Raw genomic sequence first — 27,719 nt, 5'->3', positions numbered from 1 at the left:
CTTTTCCCGGAGCCGGAGCTCTTCCCCCCAGCTCCCCCCCTCCCATATCTGTATATATTTCATGAGGAGAACGGGGCTGAGTTTCTTCATGAGCTGCAGTTCCTGGGCGGACCCCACGCACAGCTGGGTTTGCTGCGCCTGGGTCCGCCTTCCCAGCCAGCCCGGCCAGCAGCCTCGCAAGTTCGGGGCTGCTGAGTTGACAGCAGCGAGGCAGGAGAGCACGGGAAGATGAACGGGTCAACACCGTGAAGCCAGGCTCCTGGTCACTGGCGGGATCCAGAAAATGGGTTGCTGGAGGAGACTGGGTCTGCTTTCCTTGCTGCTGCTGTCCTTCTGTGAGTAGAGATATGTTTCTGCTTAGGCGTCGTTAACCAGCGTACGCAAAGAAGTCGTTTATTTTTCCTTCCCCCAGAAAAATAGCAAACCTTTGATTTGTCCCCTGATGGCAGTTAGCTGGAGGGTTGGAAATAAAGGGGAATTTCGTAGCGAGCTGGTCATAGCCCTGCTCCGACGGCATCAGCTGCGGGTTTGTCGTACAGCAAAGGGCGAGCGCTTGGCTTGGTGGAGATCGCTGCGTGCTCGCCGAGAGCAGCTCCCAGATGTCAGTGTTTACAGCGCAGGAGTATATGCGTAGGTCAGCATGACTTGGTGGAAGTTTTTACTTTCTCAAGGGAGATTAAAGGCGACTAACGTGCACCATTGAATGATCTGGCTTCAGCGGTGTCCAGATGCGGTGGAGTTTTCAGCTTTATCAGCCCCAGTTTATGTGCAAAGTTAATCGAACTGTTAAAGTCAGAAAGAAGCAGGGAGAGGGGGAGGAGAACTGTCTCTGCAACAACATCTGGCTATTCGGCAAACCTTTCCAGCACTTACGTAAAGACTTCTTTGTAATAAGTGCCCTGTTTAGGTTTTGATAGCACTTCTTCAGGACTGTAGATAAAACCCTCCAGCAGCACTTGAAAATGTGCCCATCCATGGCTTAAATTCTCTTGTTTATATCTCGATGATTGTTTCATAACAGGGAATAGATTTGTATATAAGTGAGTGTTATATACACATCTCCTAAGTATGTGTGTGTGTCTTTCTGTATATACAATGCCGATGTATGTGTATACACACATATATCCCTATATAGTATCTATTTATGTATTTGCACGGACAATGGCACTTTTTGCAGTGAGCTCTTTTACAAACACAGACCCGTTCTCCTCACTACAGAACTTTTGATGCAAATAAAATTGCTTTTTGGTCAAAGCAATGAAGTGCTAGGATTATAGCGCCCGTATATTTGCATGCAATTGAAATAACTGGGGGCAGGGATCTGTATCTGCATCCACTTTCCATGGGTCCCCCTATCTACTGAAATAGGGAATCAAGGCATACGGTCAGTCAGTAATTTGCATGTATTAAATACAACCCTTGGTGAGCCTGCTGAAGCAGGGAGACCCAGATGGGGGGATTTACAACATAAGCCGAGGCTGACTTTCCAAAGAGTTGCAGAAATATGTAGTAGTCATTACTGTAGATAATACCCTAAAGTATGGGTTGAAATGTAGGATGCTATACTGATAACATCCTGCTAAATTAATCACATTTGGAACAGCACTGAAGGAATTATTACAAGGCATTATTTAAAGCACAGTCTTGGGTTGTTTTTGGTAAGAAAGAAGACCACTAATTATCCTTCAGAAATACCTAATTTTGGAGTTATTTAACTTATGGTTTCCTTTTTCTGAAAGGCAGGGTTTTAATCTGTAAGAAGCCAAACCAAAACATATCATGATTACTAAGTTCATCTGAAAGGTTACGTGAATGATATGATGACAACATTTGTCTTGGTACGGTGAAAAAAAATAAGCCAAGGCGCACTCTCTCACTGTCTGATTCAGCTCAACTGTGATAAATGTTTACTGGGGTTACCTCCCATCCATCACATATAGTGTTAGTATCAACCCTACAGTGACTCTGAGACAATAGAAGTGCCTGGGGGGCCCACATTGCATTGGCATTAAGAGAAGAGGAAACAGCAAGTTTCCCAAAATGGCAGAAAATGCACATTTGGTTGTTCTTCACGCAACAAATCCCACCAGTCATTCAGCAAAGAGTGACAGCGGTGGGTTGGTGACAGCAGCAAAGTCACTCGTCCTAGCACAGATTTAGGAATTACTGCAGAGAAAATGGCCATGATGGTGTCCCAGCTATCCCAGAAGAGCTCCCTCAGCACCAGCTGGGTGTCCTCAGGGACCTTGTTGTTCTCTCTAAGGGGTCACACCAGGATGGCTGAGACAAGGTGGGCTCTGTGCTGTCTGTCTCTATCCTTTCAATCACCAGCAGAGTTGAGCGGTCATCAAGCAGCGTCTCCAACCGCTTTGGTCCATACATGGTGGAAAAAAGGGCTATAGCCTGACCACAGAAATTTCAGCTGCTGGATTTCCCTGACTCCTCCAGTCACCTCCAGCAAGTGGCTCTGGATTTACCTAGCAGAGGGACCTGCAACAAAATAACACAAAGATCGTTCAGGATGGGAAAACCTGTCCTACCATAGGGACTGAAAGCTTTAAGTGCCTTTAGTTGTTGCAGGAGGGAGCTGGGAGGTGAGGTAGTCATTGCTCACAAAAAATTCCCAGAGAGATGCTTTCTGGCAGAGGGTTTCCTCTTCTATCGGACAAAGGAAAAGCAAGATTTACATGCTGGAAGCTGAAACCGGGTGCTTTTGTGTTAGATCACAAAATAGCAAAGTTGTTCCAGCAGGTAATTACTCAGACTCAGGATGTGGTGGGGTTTTGTTGCTCAAAGCCTTCAGTGACTGCAAGACTATCTGCTAGATGGACTACAACCCATCCAGAAGTCACAGACTGGATACGGAGATTACTGTACTGAGCACACAGAAACACTCTGGCCTCATAATTAGGAGTTTTCCTGTCCTGTTTTGCATCAGAATCTGGAAAGCCTCCCTCGTCACCACTGTGACGACAGCTCAAGGAACCCAGCAGCTCGCCTTTGGGCATCCAGCCTCCAAAGGAGGATATGAAACTCAAAGCCTGCCAAGGCACGTAGCACTCGCCAAAGGAGAGCTGTGCCCCGTGGGATATGCTAGAGCTCCGAGGAGAACATCTGCCCAGGAATTTCAGCAAGTAGTTCACTCAGGACCTGCGGTTGTACCTCAGATCTGTGGTGAGGAGCACAGTGATGGCTGCTGGATGAACACCTCTGCACTGCGATGGCTCTGCAGATGTGGAGATGGTACTTCTTGGTGGATGGTGGCTCTCTGAAGCCACACACTCATTCCTGCTTGAATAAACAACCCATGTTCTCCCTCTGAGTCTCTTTGGCTAAAGATGTGGAGCATATATAATTCATAAATCATGACAGGGAGCCCCAGGGCTGTTAGAAAAACATCTCTGCCTTTTGATCTGCCCAAGAATTCTCTGACCTATCCCATGCTCCTCAAGCAGCTTGTTGAAGAAGTTGGTCTCTTATTTCTAAGATCACCAGAGCTAAAACTAGGGGCTGCACTGTCACCAAAAGACCAGCCTGGTCCTCAGGCAGGAGACCTACCAGGATTACACCCCAACAGCAACACACAATAACTCAGAGGCAGAAACCTGGGTGAGAAGATAAGGGAAAGGAGAAGAAGTCACCTGCTGCCTCACAAGCAGATTCATCCGTATGCAGAGAGGGTCTTTGTGGCCCAAGGCTCTTCTCCCAGGCCATGTAGTGTGTGAACATGGGCGCTGCCCACCTCAGTGGCAGGTCTGGCTACACCAGTCCTTCTCAAGAAGCACTGTGTTCTGCTTTGACTTGGTAGCAATATATTTTCCAGTAAATAAAGGGGAAAGCACAAGGAAAACCCTGACAATCCCAAACCAAAGTCCTCTGCAATGTTTTAACTGGCATGAGACTCAGCAAGAGCGTGATTCATCCACCTTAACACTTCTCCAAGCCTGATGCTGCTTTTTCGGTTGCTGGTACAAGTTGGATGGAGACTCAAGGCCAAGAAAGTTTGCAGCGTACAGCTGTGTCAAACTTAGGAAAGTGGGCTCCTTTCTCCTTGCTTCTTAAACTTTTCTCAGACTTGAGGCAGGCCAGTCGTCATTAGAGCTGCTCAAATCTACATTTTAGTGTTGTTTTTTTTTTTTTTTTTTTTTTTTTTTTGCTTGTCTGTTTATTTGTTTTCAGGGGAAAGTCCTTTTTGAGATATAATCCCATGGCACTTGGAATTAAAACACACTTTAAAAAAAAAAAAAAAGCAAAACTGATTTTTGCTCTTGGTGCTGTTGTCAATATTGGACGATGATCACAAAGACATTTTTGTGTAATGGTGGTAAAAAAAGTTCAGTCAGCTGCAGTCGTGATATTTGCTGTCCTATTAGAGGCGGAGTCCTGAACAGATGTGTCCCACGTATTCACTGAACAGGCAGAGAGCAATCATTGGCATTAAAAACAGATGACTGGGGGCTTTCACTCTGAGGAAGTATTCAACTCTAGTGCCTGTCCTCTATAGCTTTATATTGTTCCACTTTTTGCTCCATCGAGTTTATTTCCTTGGGACATGTTTTCCTCTCCCCTTAGTGATAACTCCTTGCAATAACATTTGCTTTCCACCAGCTTCCTCAGTGCTGCAACTTGCCACAGACTAATGAACTCTCCCGTGGATTGCCATGTTTTTAGGGAAGTGCCACATCTGATCTCACTATGAAAAAAAACAAAAGAACCACCAAGAGTCCCACCAAGGCGATGAAACCAGCAGCTCCCCCACACTTTGCTCTTTCCACATCTCACACTTAATGCTGTGTGCCAAGTGGAAGCCTCAGGTGGGAAGAAGCTCTCTTGGCTGACAAGGTAACACCACAGATGGCTGCCTACCTTATCAGCCCTGGGGGGTGGAGCGACATCTCCTCGGTGCTGGCCCCCAGCTGTGGGATGGCATTTCCTTAGGGACCTTCACGGGAAATGAAGGGGTGGCTGCAAGCTGCCTCGTCCCACATGCACATCCCTGGATTCGGAGAAGACCACTGTGATCCTGCTTCCAGAAGGGCTCTGTAAGGTCCATCAGAGTCGTATTTCTTGTTCTCCTGTTGGTTCGTCTTCTTATTACAGCCCATGTAGGGCTGGAATTCTCCTGCCAGCTGCTGGTAGCTGTCTAGCTTTTAGGAGAAGTGGGAGAGCCTGCTTATCTTGTAATCCCCTCTGCAGCCTGTGCCCCCACCAATTGTGCCGCTCCAGGACATGGCCTTTCATGGAGCTGCTACGCCGCAATGTTTTGCTTCCCATTGATAAGCCAGGAACATGCCTGACAAGCGACAGCTGATTTATACCACAGCAAATGCATCTCATCTGTGGGGCAATTAATTCATCCAGCTGTGCCCTGCAACCTTCCATCTACATTGAACGCAGGGCTACTGCCCACACGGGCTCGAGAAGCTCTGGGAATATACCTTAACCCAAGTCTTACCCTTCATTAGACAGGATTATTTACAGCTGGATTCAAGATTTAAAAGGAAAGAGAAAAAAAACACACCAACCTTTTGACATTTCCAGTGTGCAATTTGCAGCTATCAGCAGAAAGGAGCTGCAGAGGAGAGCTGTGGGGGTCACTCTGCAGAACCCCAGTTTGACCCACACCTTGGCCGGGACCCCCAAAGTGGTTGGAGCAGTGTCATGCTGGACATGCTGGCCCTGCTGCTGTGCCTTTCACCTTGCCACACTATGGATGGAGGTGGTCCCTTTAACTCCATGGTTCCAAAACTCCTTTTGGGAACAAGAATCTTTTCTTACACCTCTTCTTCTGGGAAGCCCAGAGGCATTTGCTGAAGTTCCTGGACTGCTGGTTATTACAGTCCTGTGGGGCGTTTTCCTACAAGCAAAAATGCAAACACTGAGCATTGGTCCCCTCAGCTTCAGCCATCCCAAACCAGACAGCTATCCTGTGCCCGTGCAGAGCAAACCCCCGTGTCCCTTTGACAAGGGTCTGATGCAATGGGTCGCTGCTCGGCGCAGCTGGGACACGACGTGGGACATCTGCCTGATGTCGCTGGATAACTCTCACTGCCTGGGAGCATCTGAACACCAGCATCCAAAGTGGAAGAGGCTTAATCAGCTGCTGCCTTGCTGCATAAGCTATTTTTTTCCACGCTAGATCTATCCCAAAATTAGCCCCAGCCAGTCCACGATAGCAGACAAGACCCCTCGCCCTACAGTGGGAAGTGACACAGAGCCCTAAGCAATGAGAAGCCGAATGAATCATTCTGTTCCACATAGACCCAGGGTATGGGCATCCACAGAAATCAGACCAATGGATCCCTCGGGAGCCCAGTTCCTGTTGTGTCTTTAATATGTCAAAAGACACTTGGTGGTGCTGGTAGAAAATGGTGGCAGAAATTCCCACCAGAGGCACAGAGAATTTCTGGGGGGCTGGGCTCATCCCACAGCACACAGTCACATTTTCTGACTGCTCTTGGCTCTCTCCTGAGGCAGTGCACACATGTATGAGCTCCCACTGCTTTCATGTGCAGGAAAAATGCACCTCAGGCCTCATCAACAGCTCTCCTGCAAAGCCCTGGTCCCACTCCTGCAAAAATCCTCACAGTCTGCATTCAGCCCAAACCGCATCCCCTGCCAGGTTGTGAGTGGTTTCTTCTATTTCGGAAAAATATTCAGGTTGAATTCAACCTTATTGGACAGTGTTTTTCAAGAGATTATGATACTGTTGTCATAAAAGAGATTTTTTTTAAGTCTTCAGGAAAGAGATGAAAGAGGAGACCAGACCAATTTACGTACCTACATGCTAAAGAGGAGATGCCTTCAGAAAAGCGAGGAAGATTTTAGCATCTGTATCCAGGCTACCCTCAAGTTCAAGTTCCCTCTGACAGTACAAATTACTTAATTACTGTCAGATCCGGTCTAAATGAGGGCATAACTTGACTATACATAATAATGTTAGCAGACATAAAGAACAGTCAGTGCTGGAACAAGATGATGACAGCACACTGGCGGAGAACGAGCAGCACATCTCTGCTCAGCACCCAGCCCCCTGCACGCCCCGCTCCCTCCAAGCACTCAGGGAATCAGAATAATGCAAACACAAAAAATGCAAACTGGTCAGTCACAGGAGCCCACACGAGATATGAAGTGCAGCTCCGGTCAAATGTCTCTTTGTGGGCTCATCAAAATCCTCCTAACAGATGGCAAATCGAACATGTGCCAGGAATTTCAAACACTCTTCAGGAAGTTCAGCTAAACCATCAGCAAACCATTTGCACTTAAAACAGAGTGAGCCCTGTCACCCAAATGTGACCCAGATAATGTTTCTGACACATTTACCTATTTGGATGATATCTTTAAATTGGGCTTTGATCTGCTCATGGAGATCCAGGTTCCTGCAGAGCCTGTAAAACATACACAGAACTAAATTTTAAGGCATAATATGATGATAATTGTAAAAAAAAGAAAGAAAGAAAAAAAAAAAAGCTGTGCTTTTTCTTGGATAGCAATAGTCAAAGGCCGAGCAATGTCTGCAACAGACTCACAGATTTATCTTGCTGTCGGCTTTGTCGCTGCTGCTTTTTCTGTGTAGAGCGGGGACTCTCTGCTGCATCTTCCTGAGGGAGGGGTGCAGAAGCTGCAGTTAAATAAAGCAGACAAGATATGCTGTTGATGGTCCTGGAGAAATGAGAACAACAAAAGTGATGACAACAACGTCACACAGTTGGTTGGCTCTTACCTTCCACCACCTAGCTCCCAAGCTAATGCTCTTATGTCCTCAGCGGTCTCTGCGGTGGCTCGTGACACGGTGAGCCCAAACCAGCCCTGCATGGCCATGCTGTGCCGGGAGGCACCTTCTTGTCCTGAAAAATCTGCTTCCATCTGCCTCGGGGAGGCAGCTTCTTGTCCTGACCTGCCTTTACCCATTCCACTTCTCTGCATGCAAACTGGCTTTAGTGGCAGGGACGATGTCTGTGGTCTCTAACAGCAGCAAGAAGAGCCCCTGGAAGAGCTCCATGCAGATACTTGCCAGTACCAGCAACGTTTTTGCCTCACCTGATGCTTTTGGAGGCATCATTATTGCCTCACCTGCTGCTTCTAATCCTTCCAAAGCTGAGCAATGTAGAGTGCCTCCCTGCCACTTTGGATGGGGTCCTGCTGAGCTCCAGGACCCGAGGACTTCATTTGTTTGTTTCTTTTTGAAACTTTAATGCCAAACCTTCTTTGGTGAGTGATTTTCATATTCAGAGGAATCGCCCAGCTGAAAGACAAACAACACGCCAGCACAACCCATTTCAACGAGTATCAGAAAAATCCACAAAGATGCTTAAAAATAATTAAGTGAAATAACCTTTATCTTAATCACTTCGTGCGGAGAGTGACCAGAGAGGATTTGTTTATAACACCCTGTTGTGTGCAACACGCAATCTTTCCATAACTCTTTTCTGATGGGTTGCAGCAGAGCCAGGATGCAAACTGGTGGTGAGGAGATGGGGAAAATCCTCCACGGGTTGCTTTGAACGTGGAAATGAATTTCAGCCCTGCCACTTCAGAACACTTTTTGTTTACTTTCCACTGACATGAAATCAGCAGCGATTTTGTAGCATGCGGGATCGGTTAGCTGGTTACATAATGCTTAATAAATCCAAGAGAAATAATATAAAACACATCGCCCAGTCTGGGAAGAGTAACGGTATCTCAGCTGTGTCACCAGCCCGCCCGGCCACTGGCTTTTGGCAAAAGGCCTGACCTGGTGCTGGGGGCCACGAGCTGTATGAGCAGGAAAAGGGGCTGTGCTGGGCTTGGGAGCCCTGGGGACGCACAGACTGCAGGCAATGCTCAGGGGGCATCCCCGTGCTGCTCACCCGTCCTGCTCTCCCAAGCACGTGCTTGCATGCCCAGCTCCAGCTGCATCTGCTGCCCCTGTAAGCGGCACCACTGCCCCCACTGATTGTCCTCAGGGTGCTTTGTAAAGGGTGTAACAGCCCTGTAAGCAGCAAGAGTGGGATTTGGTGGTTGGTTAGCGCAGGCTGTGGCCGCAGGGTGGTGTGGAGAAGAGGGGACATTTGGCCAAGGTGTCAGCACTGGTGTCATCTGCCTTCCCCGAGCTTCCCTGCCCGTTCTGTGCCCTGCTCTGCCTCCTGCCACCTTTGCACCCTGGACATCACCCCGCAAGGTGCTGGGGCTGGCGTTGCCTCTGCCCTGCGGTGGTTTCGCAGCAAAGAGAGCAGAGCTGGGGACGCAGGGGTTAATCCCAGCAGGCGCAGCGCTGGGGCCAAGTCTGTAAGTGACTCCCTTTGCTATTTCGAAAAGAGGCTGCCTGGAAAGGGAAAGGAAAAAAAAAAAAAAAAAAGAAAGAAAAAAGAGAGAGAGAAGGTTTACTTTACAGCCATCGTTATTTCATCTGCACAGTTTATACAATGGAAAATAAAAGCCAGGGTATGCGAAGGCAAGTCATTTCTGTTTCATTAATGGTATGGAAATCGTTTTGTTTTTATAGGGGAAAAACAAATGTGAACTTGATGTGTGTGTGTGTGAGTGTGCATGCAACTCCCCTCATTGCAAAGGGCAGAGCAGTGAAATCCAGAAATAAGAAATGACTCAGAGGCCGTAGGATCTATGAGTCAGTTGAGCTGTTGTTGTTTTTAAACATGAGCGAGAGCACAATATGGGCGACGATCGCCCGCGCAGCCCTCCCAGCCGGCCCCAAACCCAGCTCCAGCAGCCCCGGGGGTGGAGAATGGGGTCTGGGGCAGGGAGCTCGAGGTCCCCCACAGGGAACGTGCCCTGCCCAGCTCGGTGCCTTGGGCAGGAACAAGATGGATGTGGAGGTGGCCAGAGGAGATGAGCAGCTCCACGAGCCGATGGAGAACCGCTTGCCCTGTCCTCACCCACAGGCAAGACACTGGCTGACCAAAATTGAAGAGAAACCTCTCCTTGCTGGCTCCAGGTACCTCGCCATGATATGACCCAGCACCCCAAAACAATACAAGGTCGCTGTGCCAACACATCGCTGGTTTGCAAAAGGTACCCCAGCAACACCGGAGACTGCCCCAGCAGAAGGACAGACAATATTCGGCAGAGCTCGTCTGTCCCTGGGGAGAAGTTTGATCATGATGTAATTCAAGCATCTGAAAGAGATTTGAGAGGTCAGCTGGTACAGTCCATACCCAATTTACTTTGTAATAGGACTAAGCATTATTTGCTAAACACTTAATTTAAGGGGTTATTTTTACAAAGAAAAAAATAAGTGGTAGAATAAGTCAGTTACCAGCCTGTTTGAAGAAGGTCCAAATAAACCAGAAATGTATACTGTGTGTCTTTTTGGCACGGGGAAGCACTGATGTCTAATGCAATCAAAATCAGCCCCTTTTTATTCACCAGGAAACGTTACTGGCTCGCTCCTCGCTCCACACGTCCGCTGCCAAGTACAGTATTTGTTCTGTGGGACTGTGCAGGACCACAGACCTGAGGGCAGAGCTGCTCCCCCGAGCCCAGTGTGTGTGCTGCCGCTGTCCCCGCAGAGCCTCATGTGCAGAGAGAGGGGTGTTGAGTTCTCTCAACTCAATTTGGGCTCCCCAAACGAGGAAACCCAGGGTCCTTGCTGGGCAGATCACACCGGACAATTGCAATGGGGATGTCTGGCCCTGTAGGGATCCCCTGGAAATCAGGGATGTAGGAATTGCCCTGCTGCATCCTGCCCGTGGCAGCTAGGAAGTAATGGGGGCAGATCCTGGAGGTCTCACGTGTGGGTCAGCGAGCAACCACAGCACATCAGCCCCGCTGCTGTTCTAATCTCAAAAACAAGTACTGTATATAATAGGGAAGGAATTTGTTTGTTCTCATAATAATTTTATGAGCGGCTCTGTTATTATGCAGTCATGTCATTAGCTGTGGACGACAGCCCGGCAAAAAGCCTCGTCCTGAGCTGGGAGTGGATGGAGGACTCGTGGCTGAGCCTGGCATCCTGTACTGCACCCACGTCTCCAACTGCACCCGCCGATCTGCCCGGGGGTCCCTGCCCCATCCCAGCCCTGATATGAACCCCCAAAACAGTGGGCATTCCCACCGGGTACACCCTCTGTGCCCAGCCCTCCAGCTGTGGTGCCAGCTGAGATGCCAGAGCTCCAAAATCCCACTGGTTAGAGTGGGATCTGTCTCCCCCCAGCACAAAGTCTGGGGCTCAGGGCTGACCTGCTGTAGAAAGAGGATGCAGAGAGCTCCTGGAGCAGTGAGGAAGCCTTGTACAACTGCTGGCTGAGCACCAGCTGCGCCCCAATGCACACAGACACGCAGAAAGGAAGAGGCCAGCCTCCCTGCGAAGTGCTTATGACCCAAAATGATCAGTTGTTCTTTGTCCTTGAATATTAAGTGCAATTTAAGTGCAATTTAGTACTGAAAGATGGAGCGTAATGGGCATAAGGAGGAGACCTGAGCAGGTCCTGCCTGGCAGAAGCCTTGGTCCCTTCCACCTCGGGAAGAAGATGGACAGTGTGTGCCTCAGCATCTCGCACTGAGTGCCTTTGCTTACACCCCTCTGCTGTTGGGTTGCCACAAAACAGCTCAGCAGACACAATTTGAGAATGAAAACCACTCATTCCACTCTGCAGTGAAGCGAATTGCCTGAGCATGCCATCACTTTGGCTAGAAAGCGCTGTCTCCTTCGCCGTAACGAACATGCCGTGCTTCCACCTCCTCACACCCAGGCTTGCTCCTCGCCAATACCACTCACATCCCAGCATCCATGCTTCAACTGGCCCTCCAGGAGAGCGTGGATGCCCTGTGGGCAGCAGCAGGCAGGAGGAAAGACGTCCCGACATGCTTGGATGGTGGTATCAGCCCTGCAGCTCTCGCAGGCACTTTTGGTGTAGTTTTTCCCTTCTTTTGCCTGCTTGAAAATTGTCTTGTATTCCCCCCGTCGCCTCTCCGGGGTCCTGGTTATAGATAGCAGGAGATTTGATGCCGTTCTCGTGCACAGGAGAACAAGCCTTCCTATTGATAAGAAGCCAAACTCACTGTGAGCCCACCTCATCGGTGACTTCAAACCGTCTTTCCAACCCTTGTTCCACAATAACTTTGACTAACTGTACTATTTATTGGCTCACATCACATCCTTATGGCTTCAATTTATTTTTGGAAAACTCAACCCACATTTAATTAGTTTATAGTTTGTTCCAAGTTTTGCTTATCCAGCTCTTTTTTTTTTTTTTTTTTTTGAAGTTTATATTTTGATGTTTAGCATTTGCCTTGGCAACATCTGGAACCCCTTTATGGAAGCGTATTGTTACTTTTACTGCTCGTGCAGCTTTATTAAATCATCCACGTATTAATATTGAAAGTGTTCATCTGGGTCTAATCAGGGCCAAGACGAGTGATGTGGCAGCTAAATTGTACCTACGAGCTCGTGGTTCAAGGACACGAAGTTCTGAGGAAACTCACAGTGGGCTTTGTGCACTTCTGTTGAGGAGAATAAGGAGGGGGGGGGGGGCGGGGAAAGAAAAGATATTCCTGCTCTGACCTTTCTCGCAGAGCAGATAACAGCATCGCAGGCTGAGCTCGTTTAGAACAATTTGTCTCCAAAGAATTTTGTCCAGTTACTGCTGTATTTCTGGCTCTTATTTCCACATTTAACTCTTTCATCAGCCCTTGCTCCTTGTAGTGCAGGTGATCGCAAACCCGGATCCTCACCGCATGCCGGGCATTGTGCTCACACCCTGAGCCCTCCAACAAAGCCTCACATGGGGTGTTAACGGGTAAATGACAGCCCCATGGGTGTGAATAAATGAATAGCAAAACCCTAATGGGCATCAAGCAATAAGGGCTTTGCAGGCAGGGGAGGAAGGGACTCACCAGCGGGCATGGATTTGGCCACGGCCATCCCCATTATGCCACCAAACCTTCACGCCTTGGCAGTCCAAAATAAACCCCAGCAGCAAGGCCAGTGGGGAGCAGCCCATTTTTGCTGGGGCACTGCATGAAGGAAGCCCTGGAGAGAGCAGAGGTGCTGGGCTCCATCTCTGCATACAATGACTGGGCACCAAAAGTTGTCTTTCTGGACAAATCCAGATGGAAAATAACTTTCTTTCCCCTAGACCAACAAGATTTATGAAGCAGCAACCTAAAGCTGGGCAGACTTTCTATAGAAATGACTATTTTTAAGCCCTGTTTGTGGTTAAAACTTCCCATGCAACCCTTCTCTGCGCACAATAAAAATTCTCCATGAGGAGTACAGGTAGCCCACACCTCTGAAAAAGAGCTGCTGTAGTTCAGGTTCCCACCTGTGCACTCCTGCATGTATTTCTTAGACTAAATGTTTATTAGTATGTACTTCTACATAAGCCATTTAGTGGCTTCATTTTTCTTTTTTTAGTGGGAAAAAAAAAAAAGACATTTAGCAGCCTTAACAGGAAGTTTAAATTTAGCTGGGATTTATTCCTTAACTGAGAATAGTTCCTATAAAAATAGAGATAACTTGCTCCCGTCCGGTGGGAGCTGCTACCGTGGGGCCAACAGAGCAGCATCTGCTTGCTGTGAGCTTTGCCACCAGCTAGAGCACGTTGGACTGAGCAGCTGGGCAAAACAAAAGCTACAAATCCACGTGGAAATAGTCATTTTGGGCAGCTTCCCCAACAACGTGTGAATTGCTGAAATCAGCTGGATGCTGTCCTCTGTGCCCCGCAGCCTGGTGTGCTGGTGCCCGCCGCAGCCTGAAGACCAACCTGTGCAAGTGGTGCGACTCCACGCCGCCGGCCTGCGAGCAGGAGGTGTGCTACAGCAACTGCAACCTCAACTCCTACTGCGAGGACCCCTACGAGATCTGCGTGGCCATATGGTGAGCTGCAGCCCCAGGGAACAGGGGGATGTGGGGAAAAAGGAGTTGTGGGAACGCGCTCACGGGGGTGCTCATGCTTGAGCTGTTGGACATCAAAATCATTCAGGGCTTTCTATTTCTCCCCCGTCGACTCTGTTGTAAGCATAATTGCAATGTGATTTGATCTTTCCCATAATTAGTACTGGTTTATTTTCTAAATAAATTATGCGTATAAATGCCTGATGCAGTGCTGCAGTCAGGACCTCTGCACGCATGCAGACCTGAATTGAGCTTTGCAGGCTGAGCCTGTTGGGCAAAGCCAGCAGACCTGACCCCAAAAGCCGTGATGTCCTCCTGCATCAGGCTGGGAAAAGCCCGGTTTGGGGCTGCAAATCCTCATCTGCACCCGAAGGTCTGTCCCCATCCAGTGAATTGGGAATTGGAGCTGGTACAAAGCTGCTGGTATCATCCCCAGGGAAAAACCCTTTTTTGCTTTTCCTGGAAATGCCTGGAAAGGAAACACGATCCAGCATTTGGGTCAAACGTACACCCGGATGAGCGCCTCCCACAGCTTTTTGGTCCCCATGAGCAAAACTAAAACAAAAGTCCATTTTGGGTCTACCCAAAGTGATTTTCTTCTCCGTCCCTTTTAATTTGGCTGCCAGAGTGAGAGCCAGCTAAGCACATATCACTGGGCTTTATCTCAACCTGCTAATTAGTGTGATCACTGGACTGCCCCACTTTCAGCAGGGTTTTGCCTCAACGTAATTGTTGCATTATGGACTGAAAAAAAAATAACAAAAACACAAGACCAGCAAGAAACCCAAACAAACAAACAAAATATGCCCCTTACCACCCCCACCCCCAAAACTAGAAAAATCTGCCACTCTGCCCCAACTACCCCTGCACACAGATGGGGAGCAGACCTTAACCCCTGCATAGATGAGCCAATGTCTTTCAAATTACCTGGGCTTCCCAAGAAAATGCCAGGAGCACTAAGGCAAATGTTTCACTCACTTTAGTGGGATGAGGATGACAAATCTGGGTTCTTCGGTTTTATTTCCAGTTTCCCAGCTGACCTGTAAGGCATTGTGAAATCTCCCTGTACCTCCATTTTCCTCCAGAAACAAGGGTCACACCCTGGTGTTCTGCCTTGGCAGCTGCTTTTAGCTCCTCATTAGCCCTTAATTACACACTGGCTCTAGAGGAGTACCCAATGATCCTCCTTAGGTGAAGGTCTGCTGGGCCCAGTGTAGCTGCCACCCCTTGCTCACCATGCAGACCACCTGGGTTAGCTCTGCTCCAGCTCTCCATGGCAGCTCATCCCATCTCCTGGCTCCAGCTCCTCACAGCTGCCACCAAAAGCTCTGGAGGGAATATACTCGGCTGTTGGGGGAAAATTGTCACCCAGGCTGCCAACAGGACTGGCCTCAAGGTGCCCAAAGAGCCATGCAGTTTGAACATGCTCCTTCCCTGCCCAGCTGGCTCTTCTCTCCATCACCCCGTTGTCCGTGCTGCCCGTGGTGATGGCTGCTGGTGGTGCTCCATGACCTTAACCGAGGGGTGGAGATGAGCTCGCGCCTGGGGTTTGGATGGTGATCTGCATTTTTCTGGATCTGTGGTGGGAGTTTCACAAGTGTGATTCTAGCTTGGGCTTATCTCCCCATAAACTAATGCAGAGGCCAAATACCACAGGCCCAAGACAACATTATTAAAAATAACATGTGCTCTGTACCTTACCCCATCTTGGCCGTCAGAAGCACGCATCCCCACAACCCCCACACCCGAAGCGAGCTGCCTGCCTCACGTGCTGCACCACTGCCAAAACCCGCTCAGGGCACGGTGAGCGTAGGAGACCTCACAGCAAAGCACTTCCCTGATGGCTTTTCCGGGCTGCTAACCAGCAAGGATGGCTTCACCGTGCTCTGAAATAAGGGGCTCCCGTGTGCCAGGACACAGTTGGGTTGGACCCTCTTGTTAAGCCAATGCAGCGACAGGGAGAATGGGGGATCTCCAGCAAATGAGCAGGAACATACATGTTATACATTTCCCTATACATGTGGCAGCTTTCCACAGCTTAGAAACAGACACAGCCCTACAGTTCCTACGTGCCCAGGAGCCGTATCATCATCACGTTATTTCTATAAAAGTTCTGACCTTTGGAGCTGCTAAATTATAGTCCCTACCAGCTACCCGATGGCTCTGCTCCTGCAGGTGGGCATAAGTGGTCACCCAAGGACAGTGCTTGAAAACCAGCATTTAGCCCAGGAATTCATCAATGAGATGGGGCCAACCAGCTCCGCCAACACGTGTATGCCGAGGGGATGGAGGCACACAGCCAAGCCATTGCTCGAGGGCAGGCATCGCAATCACCGTGTCCCCTGCCTCTCTCCTGCACAGGTGGTGGGGGTTTGGAGCCCTGCCAAGGCAGGGATTGCAGCAGAATAATGCGCTAGTTGGGAAGAGGCTGTCCTTGCTTTGGAGGTTTCCCTTGGACCGTGCAGCAGCAATGTGGAGGGAATAATTCCACCTGCACCTGACCTGGCTGCTGGCGCTGGGAAAGGAGGGATTTTGCCCCAGATCCCACGCAGGGCACTGAGCCTTAGGGCTGGCACTACCTGATCCAACACCTATTAACTTGTGAATTATCTACAGGAAACAACAGAGTCCCTGGCTCAGATCCTACTCTTGGCATGCATTACAAATTTCTCTTCCACCATTTGGAAGAGATAAAGAGATTTAACAAAGCCCCCCACAGGCACATATAATAAGAATTATACCAGAGTCACCACAAACAGGTCATTCAATACACAATTTAAAACTGATGCTCGGGTGATGTTGGGCTGGAAACCCCGTGCTGCCTGCTCTCTGAAGGCTGCACCACTAGGCTAACCCTTGTCGGTTCATTTGGCACCTGCAGGAGACAGGACAATGACAGCATCAGGATCAGCACGCTCTGCCACAACCCACACCGTCCCATAGAAAACCTCATGGTCCCAAACTACAACACTTCGCGCTGCATCATGACCCACCAGCCCAGCGAGGAGGGGATCATCTACATCTGCGGCTGCGTGGACGAGCAGGAGTGCAATGACAAGCTTATATTTGAAAACCACACCGATGGTGAGTAGCTTTGCTAGTGTTATGTAAAGTGGGTAGGAGCACTCAAAGCTAACAATAAATAAGTCATGTGTTGGGCCTTTGCATTTCCAAGAAATGGGGTAGCAGATGCAGCGTCTTCTTTGACCTTCTGTGTGAGGTAGGTAAAGTTTGTACCCCCTCACTGAGCCCAGCAGTTTGCCAGTGGCTCAGCCATCCCTCCAAGAAACACGTCCTGAGAACACCAGATGGAAAATGCACCGTGTCCTTCAGTAGGCTGCGCCCTTTGACATGAGGCAAATCAGCCAGGGAACCCAAAAGCTGACGTAACCCAGAGTGAGTCAGTCTAAAAGCTTTGAGAAAATCACACCAGATCAGATCCTGCACCAGCCTGTGGCCAAGCAGCGTGGTGGTGCTGGGGAGATGGGGCTCAGCAGGCAGTGGTGCTGGGCATCACCTTCCCAACCTCTTCTGGGGCTTCTGCAGCAGGATTCTCCCTGCACACAGCTGCAGGCCCTACAGCAGCTTTAAATGCACGCTGGGGAAAACAAAGAGGCAGCTTGTGTCTGTTGCTCAGGAGGGTGGTGTGCTTTGGAAAAGCTACCAGCTAGATCGTCAGCCTCTGGAGCCTTGTCCAGACCTCCAGAGCTCCAACTGGACCACGTCTATCCAAGCGCCCATCAGGCATCTGACCCATAATAGAGGCAAAGCAAATCCCCTCTAATTTTCCATAATTCATGAGATGCTGAAAATGATACTAAGTATAACCTACGATCCAGCAGCACAGCTTCTCCCACAATGCTAGAGGGAGAAAAAAAAAAAAAAAAAAAAAAAGCATATAAAATGCAAATTCTCAGAACAAACAAGCCACTTTTAATGAAAGTAAATGATACTAAATTTGGCAGTCCTTTGCTGCTCGCTGAGCCAAACATAACAGGTACACACACTTCTAAAGAGAGATAGTCAAATCCCAGAGCCGATGCTGGGATATATAATTTCACACCAAAATGACAACTGGCTCATTGGAAATGCCGCCCCCAGCGAGGACTTTCACAAACAGCCTCCTTTTGCCAACCAGCACGTAAAACACTGAAACCCAGAGCTGGGCAATGCGTGGGCTGAGACCCAGGGTATTTTGCAGAGAAAGCAGAGCCACTGCCTCTACTCTTGGTGGCAGGGGTGGGAGCCGTGCTGCAGCCCCCTCATCGCAAGGGGTTTGTGTTGGGAAGGGGCATCCTCACAAAGGAATTTGCTGAAGCTGTGGTAACTCACTGCTTTCGGGACAAGTCCACAAGTCCACGCGACGCCCTTAAAAATATCTCCTCTTTCTTCAGCGTTTCAGAGATGGGATCTTAAGCATCGGGAAAAGCCATTAAAGCAGTAGGTGATATCCAGGCCTCGCGCTTTCCAAAATAAACATATTCCTGAGTTAGTTATTGATTTATATCAGTTTAGGTTGATCTTGTGGTTTGAACCTGATGCCTATTTTAGAAACGCTTTCACAGCCTCGCAGAAATTAGCTGCAGCACGTTTTTTGAAATTTGCCAAGTAAAATAGCGAAACGCTCTGTTTTTCCAGAACCTGAATTATGATCTGCACACACTGAGGTCAAGCAGCAAGAGTTTTGCTTATGGAATGATTCTTATCCCTCTTCCCCTGGGTTATTATACTTGGCAGAAAAACCTCTGAGTAAGATTTTACTTGAATATCTCTACTGAAGTCAGCATGTTTATTCCAGGAATTGCGAACATCAAAGCATCAGACATTTACACGTTGCGCGAGGGTTAGGGTTTTTCCCCCCACACTCCAATGAGCTGAAGGCGGACAGGGGCTTAGAATACATAAAACAAAAGCGAGCGTGCCCAGGGTCGGTCGATGGGTGCCAGTGCTGCAACGTGATGATAAACACCACACGGACAGCACTGAAGCGATGCTCCTTTACGGCAGCATCGTTCGTGGTCCTCCATGCCATCCCGTCCTCCCCTCTGGCATCCCTCCTCACCCTCCATGCACAGAAGGGCTCCAGAAAAAAAACTAAAAACCTAACAATCTCAGATATTTGATATGTTCAAGCCTAGCTTCAGCTTTACCATCATTATTTCTGCCCCGGCACACAGAGGCCGTGGCTGCAGTGGGGTCCGGCACCCCCAGCCCATTGAGTGCAGGCCGGCCTCCCGAGCCCTTGCTTGACAAACAGCCCTGAATTCGAGACCTAAAATGAACAGCCCTCGCAATAATTGCATACATCTGGGTTCTTACCCTTTGCTCAGATGGGATTTGTGTGCAGCCTGCATTACCGCCCCGCGAACGGCTGCGCCTTATTAACCGCTCCACATATTTTCCTCCTACCCGCGATCAAAACAAGATGTCGCGGGCCCCTCACGGCAGCGCCTTCCTCTCCGCTTCCCTCCCCGCAGGCTACTCCATGCTGCAGAGCAAGGAGGTCATCCCGGTGGCTGCCATCAGCCTCCTGCCGCCGCTGCTGGTGGCGGTGATGATCACCGTCATCTTCTACCTCTGCCGCACGCAGAAGCGCCGCAAGAGGGCCAAGGCGTGGGGTGGGAAGCAGGGGCAGCCCCCAGCGCTGCCGGAGCCAGGCAGGGCGGCAGAGCGGGATGAGAAGCTGTCCGTGATGATGGACGATGGCCCTGCCGGCTTGAGCCCAACTTGCGCCAACAGCCTGAACCACAACACCGAGCTGCTGCCCATCGAGCTGGACGAGATGGTGGGCAAAGGGCAGTTCGCCGAGGTGTGGAGGGCCAAGCTGAACCACAGCAGCTCGGGGCAGTACGAGACGGTGGCGGTGAAGATCTTCCCCTGCGAGGAGTACTCCTCCTGGAAGAACGAGAGCCAGATCTTCACGGACGCCAGCCTCAAGCACGACAGCGTCCTGCAGTTCCTCACAGCCGAGGACCGGGGCTCGGGGCCCCGCAGGGAGTACTGGCTCATCACAGCCTACCACAGCCGGGGCAACCTCAAGGACTACCTGTCCAGCCACGTCCTCAGCTGGATGGACCTGCAAAAGATGGCGGGGTCGCTGGTCAATGGGGTGGCCCACCTCCACAGCGACTACACCGCCTGCGGCCGGCCGAAAATCCCCATCGCCCACCGGGACATCAAAAGCACCAACGTCCTCGTGAAGAACGAGCAGGAGTGCGTGCTCTGCGACTTCGGCATCGCCATACGCCTCGACCCCTCCCTGACGGTAGACGACTTTGCCAACAGCGGGCAGGTGAGTACGACCCCTTGGCACCCCCCTGGATGAGGCCCCTTGCAAGCCACGCATGCCATCAGACACGTGGCACTGGGTGGGAGATGTGGCCTTTACAGATGGGACCTGGGGTGGTCAAAGCTTAAACCTATGGGATGAGCCCCATTACACAGGGCAGCTCTGCCAGGTGCTGCTTTTGGGGCCATTAAGGGAGCGCTCACCTCCAGAGCCCACAGCGAGGGCAGCCCCACAGCCACAGCAGGCTGGTGGAGGCAGAGCAGTGGTCTCTACACTGGACCATCCACACCAGGAGACCTCACCCGCGTGCTCCCCTGCCCCTGCTAACCCTTCTCTTCTTTGTGGGCAGGTGGGCACCGCCAGGTACATGGCTCCTGAGGTGCTGGAGTCCAGGGTGAACCTGGAAGATCTGGAGTCCTTCAAGCAGATGGATGTCTACTCCATGGCCCTCGTTCTGTGGGAGATGGCCTCCAGATGTGAAGTGGTGGGAGGTAGGCTTGTCTTGTCTCGCCCAGGTTTGTCTTGTACATCGTAGCTCCCTTCCCACACATACAGCGACCATCCTAGCCCTCATGTCCCTGCTGGTGACACTGTTCCACCTTGACGCAGGGCTGTAGGCACAGGGTGTGGTGTCAGGTGGGATCTGCCACCAGCTTTGATGACCACCAAGGGCTGGCATTTGCCCAGGCACTCACTGCATGTGTTGTGGCTCAAAAGGGATGGCACTGTGGTTGAGGAGCAGCAGAGGGGACCCCAACACCTCCAGCTGCAGCTGCAGAAAGGCTTAGCGGGGGTGGACGGCTCAGGGAGGTCTCCAGCTCAGGTCTTCAGGACGAGGGGGTGGTTGTTCCAGGGCTCAGCATTTCCTGGTAATGAAGTGTTACAAAGCAAAGAGAATGGGAACAAGGGGGGTAAATTCAGCAAATGCAGACCCAGAACCCAGAATTTCACTTAGGGGATCAGAAAGCCCCCAAATCAGGCTTCAGCTGCTGTCTTTAGAGTATAAACACTCCCCCTGTGCAGCTGCATCGTGCAGCTGCCGCAATGTAAGCAACCGAGCATCTTTGCTTGGCCCACAAGGTGCTGGTGAGTGGCCAGAAAATTAAAGCTAATTAAAGCTATTGGGGTTGGAAAAGACAAAGGGTGGCCTCTCACCTCTGCAGTGCAGGGCTCCTCAGTGGCCTGCCATGACTTGGGGCTGCTCTTCTGCAGGGGCCATTTCTCCTCTTGCCCAGCCCCTGCCCACAGCCCAACTGGGGTTGCCTCTCCTGTCTTTCACCCCCATGACACATCTTACCTGCTGAAAACACGCTTCACCCAAAGGAAGACCAAGTCCTTTGCAGTACTCCTACGTTCAGAAAAGTGGCCAGGCAGATCGACCAACCTGTCTGAAAACCACCTTTAAAACCTGTCACTATACTTTTGTGTTCAAATCCTAGATTGTTTCCAGAATGGTTTTTGCAGACTGATAAAAACACATTTATTCCCATCCAGTAGGCCACACCAAAGTAAGGCAGTCAGTGTGCAAAAACCGTCCTATTACACTGCTGTCGCTTCCTTGCAGAGGTAAAGAATTACGAGCTGCCTTTTGGGTCAAAAGTCCAGGAGCAGCCCTGCGTGGACACCATGAGAGACATCGTGCTGCACGGCAGAGGGCGGCCTGAGATCCCTAGCAGCTGGCTGGTACATCAGGTAAGGCAGGAGCAACCCACCTTGCCCCACCTTGCTGACCCAGCCTGAATATTAGTAAAGCTGCAATCAAATCAGCACAGCTGCCTGGGCTCAGATAAGTCCCCTAGACCCACTTCAAACCATCAACAAGGGGTAGAGAAACATTAGTTGGTGAATAAATGGCCACAATCAGGAACTAGGAACACCAAGTGATGGCATTCAGCTATCCCACGGATGCTGTAGTGCAGCAAAACAGAGCACTTCAGCACAAGTCTCCTGAAACAGCCACTCCTGTGCGTCTGCTCCAGTTCTGCCATCACCACTGCATCCAGAAACCCGTGGCTCAGGGAACATGCCATCCCTCTCATCAAGCCTTCCCACAGCAGGCAGGGCGGGGAGGAAGGTGCATCCAGGCCTCTGCCCTCAGAGGGTCTGAGAGCACAGCATTTTAGCACAGGAAGCATAGTCCAGCGCTCTAGAACAGAAACACTTCAGCAATAACGAGATACGCTGTTAAAGCCATCCACAAACACACCCAGAACAACCAGCTCCAGAAATATTGCTCCCGCATGGCTCCCTCCTGGCCCTGACACGGTGTCCTCTTCCCCACACACAGTACTCTCTTTCCCTGCATTGAGGACACGAGGGGTAACAGGCACACTGAGTGACATTTTCAAATCTTGGCCAAATCGGCACTTCTTAAATTTCACGTCTTATAGAAGAACACCATAAACTCATCAACATTTCAGCTCATCTGCAAAACAAGCTGAAATATTGGAACTGCTGGCTCACAGAGCCCCACAGCGCTCGGTCATTGATCATTGCAGATCGTTTTGCACCATCTACCCCTAAAGCACACTGCTTCCACTGACTGCACAGCACACAAAGCCAGATTTTTGAGAGGAAAGATACAGTTTCGTGATTTTAGAAGGCTGCGTATTCCCTACGTCTCTCTCAAAAAGGTGTTTGTCCAAAGCCCCTAGGTACCTGGCTGACCAAAGCTGCAGCCAGCATCAAATGAATCCGTGGTTTCTGTTGGACCATCGGTGAGTTTATCAGTCAGCAAGTTCACAGCTGAAGTTCACCCAGCCTTTTCCCTTGAAGTAGTAAAAATACACGACCTTAAATCAGCAGTGCTACATGTTTGAAGCCTTTGAGTATTCATCTCAAACATTCACCTCCCAGGGTCTCTGATAAACTCTGAAACCACAAGAAAAACATACAGAGGCTTGGGTTGTCAAAAATCACACTCTGATAGAGCCTAACCATAACTGCGCTGTTTGCGGAGCTGGAGAAGGGCTGACTGCAATTACCTCCGAGAAATAATGCCGCTGTAGTTGGGTCGGTCTAGCACGTAAACAGAGCGAGGTTTATAAGTCAGTGACTTTTATTAGACCACCTAATAGCCACTGGGGAAGAGGAACAGAAAAGCCACGTTGTGTTCCTGAAAGTTTGCCTCTGACTAATATTAGCTGGTCTAATAAACATCTCCCTACAAGCCCGGCTTTAAGAAATACTCCCAGCCTTTCCCAACCAGCCTCCCCAGGATGCAGACAGGGCAGCACCATCTGCTGGGAAACAGCAGAAGTCCACCAGCTCGTGCTGCTTGGTGCCTCCAGCCCCTGCTGCTGCCTCCAAGCTGACACCAACATTGGGGAGACAAGGAGCTCATCTGCAGGGGAAGCACCCGCAGATTGTCCCATCAAAGCAAACCAGTTTCTTACATTGGTCTAAAGGCTGCTTCTGCATTTCAGCATAGGGCTCCCTCAAGTGACTGCTAGCCATGGGTTAGGATTTTCAGCTGACATTGGGGTCACAGCACTAATTTCCCCAAGAGCTGACTCACCCAGTGTGCTGCACAACTGCTTGCAAGGCTGCACAACAAAGCCCATTAAAGAACGTTATCCCCGAAGTATCCCATACAATTTGTAAATGCCCACGCTTCTACCTCATTTTGCCATTAAAAAGAGTGATTATTTAGGTCAGGTAAATTCCCAGGGCTGGGTCATGAGGCAGCTGATCAGCCTGCTGTACTGTCACTGCTGAAGGGCTGGTGCAGGGCAGGAAGGAGCACTGGGAGCTTAAGTCAATATTGCTGCTAAAAATACACTTGTAAAACTAACTATAGCCAGACAGAGCAAGCAGCATCCCTCAGAAACCCAGGGTATCAAGCACCAAACCCAAACTAAGCCCACTTCACAAGCGTTACAAAATGCAGCAGTCAAAAGAGCATCACCACATTTATGAGGCAAGCTGCAAATAAACGTCCTGATTCCAGGGTAAAGCAAGCACAGGGAGAGCTGGTGACTGAGCAATCTAACAGTGCCATCTCCTAGCTGAGGAGCTTCAGCTAAACTAGCTCATTTTCGCATGTTAATCAATTATCTTCAAATCCTCCCAATTAGGCTAGCAAATGAATGATGTCAGGCACACTGAAATGCACCATCTGTCAGTTTTAGTGCATGAGCCCGTTCCCTCTAATCTGGGTCCATTAGGGAAGATTTAGTACAACATTTAGTACAACAAACATTGGCACAGAGCAGCGGGTTCAGAGGAAGGTGCAGGACAGATGCCACTTGTGGCACACCGCCGTGAGACCCACGGTTTTTCTTTCATCTTCATGTGATTTTCTTTGTTGTTCTCTTAATTGCAAATTAAGAAATGCACAAAGCCACTGAAAAACATGACGCTTTATTTAGAATAATGATTTTTCCACTGTGGTGCAAGCTCGGTTGACAATGATGAGAAAAGCAACAGCACATGATAGGAGTCAGAGTCAAAGGGAGGTGCAGTATGGCTCCTGGTGCAGCTGCACTACTGGCTAAAAAAGGGGAAATACCAGCAGAACAGTGCTGTTTAATTAAAAATAGTGGGACTCTTCACATCACTACACCAATGGAGAAAAAAAAAACACACGTTACTGGGAGTTGTAACCACTGCAGCCAAGAGGAACTGAACGTGTTCTGAAGCACGCAGAAAAGCCCCCAGCCCCACGTAAGACGCTGTTCTGTGGTGAGAAAAAAAAGTTCAGCTGCATGCTACAAGGAGTATTTGGCATGGCTGGCCCTCTGAGGAAGCCGCTGAAACAAGAAGTCAGTTTGAAGAAGTTTAATTCTGAACTTTTAATTCCAAACTTGCCTTCAAGCTGCCCCTGCCCATCCCCTCCGCCCAGCTCTGTGGGTCACCACCTGCACCTCCCCTCGCCCTCCTGGTTTTAGGGTGCTCGGCCAAGACTGAGAGCAGATGGAGGGCGTAAGTCCCTTGGGGCCCTGGTTAAGCCCCGCAGTGATCGCACTCCAGCTTTCAGGGAGGATTTCCTGGCAGGGTGAAAAATGCTTGGGACCAGACCCCATGTCAGCAGAGGATGCTGCTGCGACCCAAGTGGTGCCAGTACCAGTACAAACATTGGCACTTGCCACGGATTTCCAATGCTTTTTCCTCCTGTGCTTAAGCTTAGCAGAAAAAAAAAAAAAAAAAAGAAAAAAAGTATTTCCGCAGGAAGCTGTCAAAAGCCCACTAAAATACTGCTTTACTGAGCTTTTAGCTTCTCTCCCTCCTGCCTTCAGCCCTTAATTTCAGCCCTTCTACCCACAGGGGATGCGTTTTCTGTGCGACACCATCACCGAGTGCTGGGACCACGACCCCGAGGCTCGCCTCACCGCCCACTGCGTGGCCGAGCGCTTCAACCTGATGGCACAAATGGATTGCGACGACATCCTCAACAACAACACGGACAGCGAGGCCGACAAAACGGCCTCCCCGGGCGGGGAGCACCAGGACAGCGATGGGAGCAGAAACGTGCAGTGACCCAGCAGGCAAGAAGCCTCTGGAAAGAGAAGGATGCACCAGGAGCGTTTAGCTCACCGGGAAAAAGCCTCCCTTTGTTTTTCCAAACAGAACTAAGATCTAGTACATAACTTATTTATGAGATCTGTTTCCTCCCACAGATAGTGAACTGTGGAATCAATACTGTGGTTAAAGTGCAACAGTGTATATGAACTGATTTTGTACTTACTTTAAATGTATAATGATGCAAAGCATTTCTTTTATTATTTTTTAAAATAATAATCTTTTATTAATAAGCACCTGAACTCCAGGTTCATCTTTTGAAGTCCTTCCATTCAGTCACCACGAGTTTCTCCTCTAGTTTCTCCTCTAACTGCTTATTCCACAGAAGTCAAAACACTTTCACTGTTTTTAATGCCCCTTCCCCCAAAAAAACAAAACAAAACAAAACAAAACTGTTGTAGCAGCAGTAGAAAGATGAGGTAGTGACTTGAAATGATTCTCAGTGGAACAAAAGCCAGCACCCAAGAAGTAGTTCAGTTAATCGGGCAGTCCTTAACACATTGTGAAGATACCCGATAATCCAGTTCATCAAAGCCTGATTTGCTGCAACTCCCACACACACTTTTTTGTCTTTTCAAATGGGGAATTCCTGGGTGTCCTTAGTGATTCAGGTGGCCACGTGAAATTTCTTCAATAGAAGAAAAATGTGCATGCACAGGCACTGCTGCTCCAGCCTCAGAAGCCTCCATGCAGGCTGTCAGGACAGTTCTGTGCACCACCACCCCTCCCACCCACCGGTACCCAGTCTGGTTTCCAGCCACCTCCAAGCAGCAGGTCGGTACCACAGCAATCCTGCCAACACAGGCACCTTGGCCAATTCTTCTTGCAGCTCTTTCACACACGCCCCGCCGCGTTACTCAACCTGAAGAAACATGATCAGGCAGGGCTGGGACCTTTCTTTCCCATAACCACTGGACCAAGCCAGATGGACTCTGCCGTGGAACGGCAATTAATCCAATGCGAAAGGTAAGTCACTCCTCAATGAACCCTGGCATTGCAAATCTTAATCCTTGCAAGCAAAAGGCAATAAAAACCTCAGCTGCTACCAAGAAGCCCTGCAAGCCCATACCTGACACACACCTACACAGAGGTTCTCCCAGGAGAGCAGGAAAGAAGAGCAGTTTGCTTGCCAGCACGGCATGGATCAACCTCCAGACGCAGGGGGAAGGGACTAAAGCACGTAAAGGCCATGAGCAGCCTCCAGCCAAGGCTCCCTGATATGGAGCAGCAAAGCAGATCTGCAGGGCTGCTTTGGTTTCTCAGAACACACAGCTATGACAGCACCAGCCCATACAAAAAGCTCTTCTCATCTCACAGTTGTTTCTGCCTTTTTGGGCCATTTCCACAGCCCCTGAATTAAAGGTAGCACAAAAATGTCTCTAATTCCCTCAGAAGGGGAATGAATTAGGTTGCATCAAATCTAAATAACAAAAAGCTGTATCAGCTGTGATGTACAAGTTTCCACCCGCAACTGTTACCCTACCTGTCATTCTCAGCAGTCACCCACCTGGTTGCTGCCTCTGTCACCTTACAATCTCCAAGTCAATCCTTTCTCTTGAAGCAGATCTCTTCTGGTTCACCACAAACACCACCCTTTCCGCCCACCCAACTTCAGTCTTATTTATTTAATGCATTAATCACTGCTCTGTGTGTATGCCCAGGAGGAACAGAGGGCATGATGCAGCTTTTCTAATAGTGACAGAAACTGAGAACACACCAAACTCCCTCTACGCTGTCAAATCCTTCCTTCCTGCAATATTCAGTGCAAAGTTTCCCACTGATGTTTTCATCGAGCTGTTTGGATATAGCACTGGTAAATATATTCACTTTTTCTTCCAAGTTCAGTTCAAGAGGCTTTAAAATGCACTCTGACCTGGTCTTCCTCCAGAGGCGACCAGGACCAAGAGGGGATCAGCCTGTGTGAACTGAAAGCTGAAGGCTGCAGCTCCCATTCTGAAGGCTGGAAATTCTCCCAGGGAGACAGACTTTGCCCTAGGCTTGACAGCTTACACTGTAGATACTCCACTCAAAAGAGTATTTTAAGAAATGCCTCCTAATCTATTCCCCTCCCCATGC

The 27,719-nt window shown here is 49.6% G+C and overlaps 1 protein-coding gene across 1 annotated transcript; it reads left to right on the top strand.

The window, feature by feature from the left end:
• Positions 1-88: 88 nt before the first annotated feature.
• On the top strand, positions 89-27,719 carry LOC309879383 (TGF-beta receptor type-2-like; the record flags this gene model as incomplete). Its single annotated transcript, XM_082762997.1, is given in 9 exon segments — positions 89-201; positions 203-272; positions 275-335; positions 13,666-13,816; positions 16,716-16,918; positions 19,312-20,126; positions 20,473-20,614; positions 21,688-21,815; positions 25,389-27,719. Coding segments are annotated over 9 exon segments (1,896 nt in total). The 3' UTR covers positions 25,602-27,719.

Source organism: Aythya marila (assembly GCF_965140915.1).
Source record: "Aythya marila genome assembly, chromosome: 6".
Lineage (NCBI taxonomy): Eukaryota > Metazoa > Chordata > Aves > Anseriformes > Anatidae > Aythya > Aythya marila.
The sequence above is the reverse complement of the archived record's forward strand: the minus strand, read 5'-3'. Positions and strand labels throughout refer to the sequence as shown.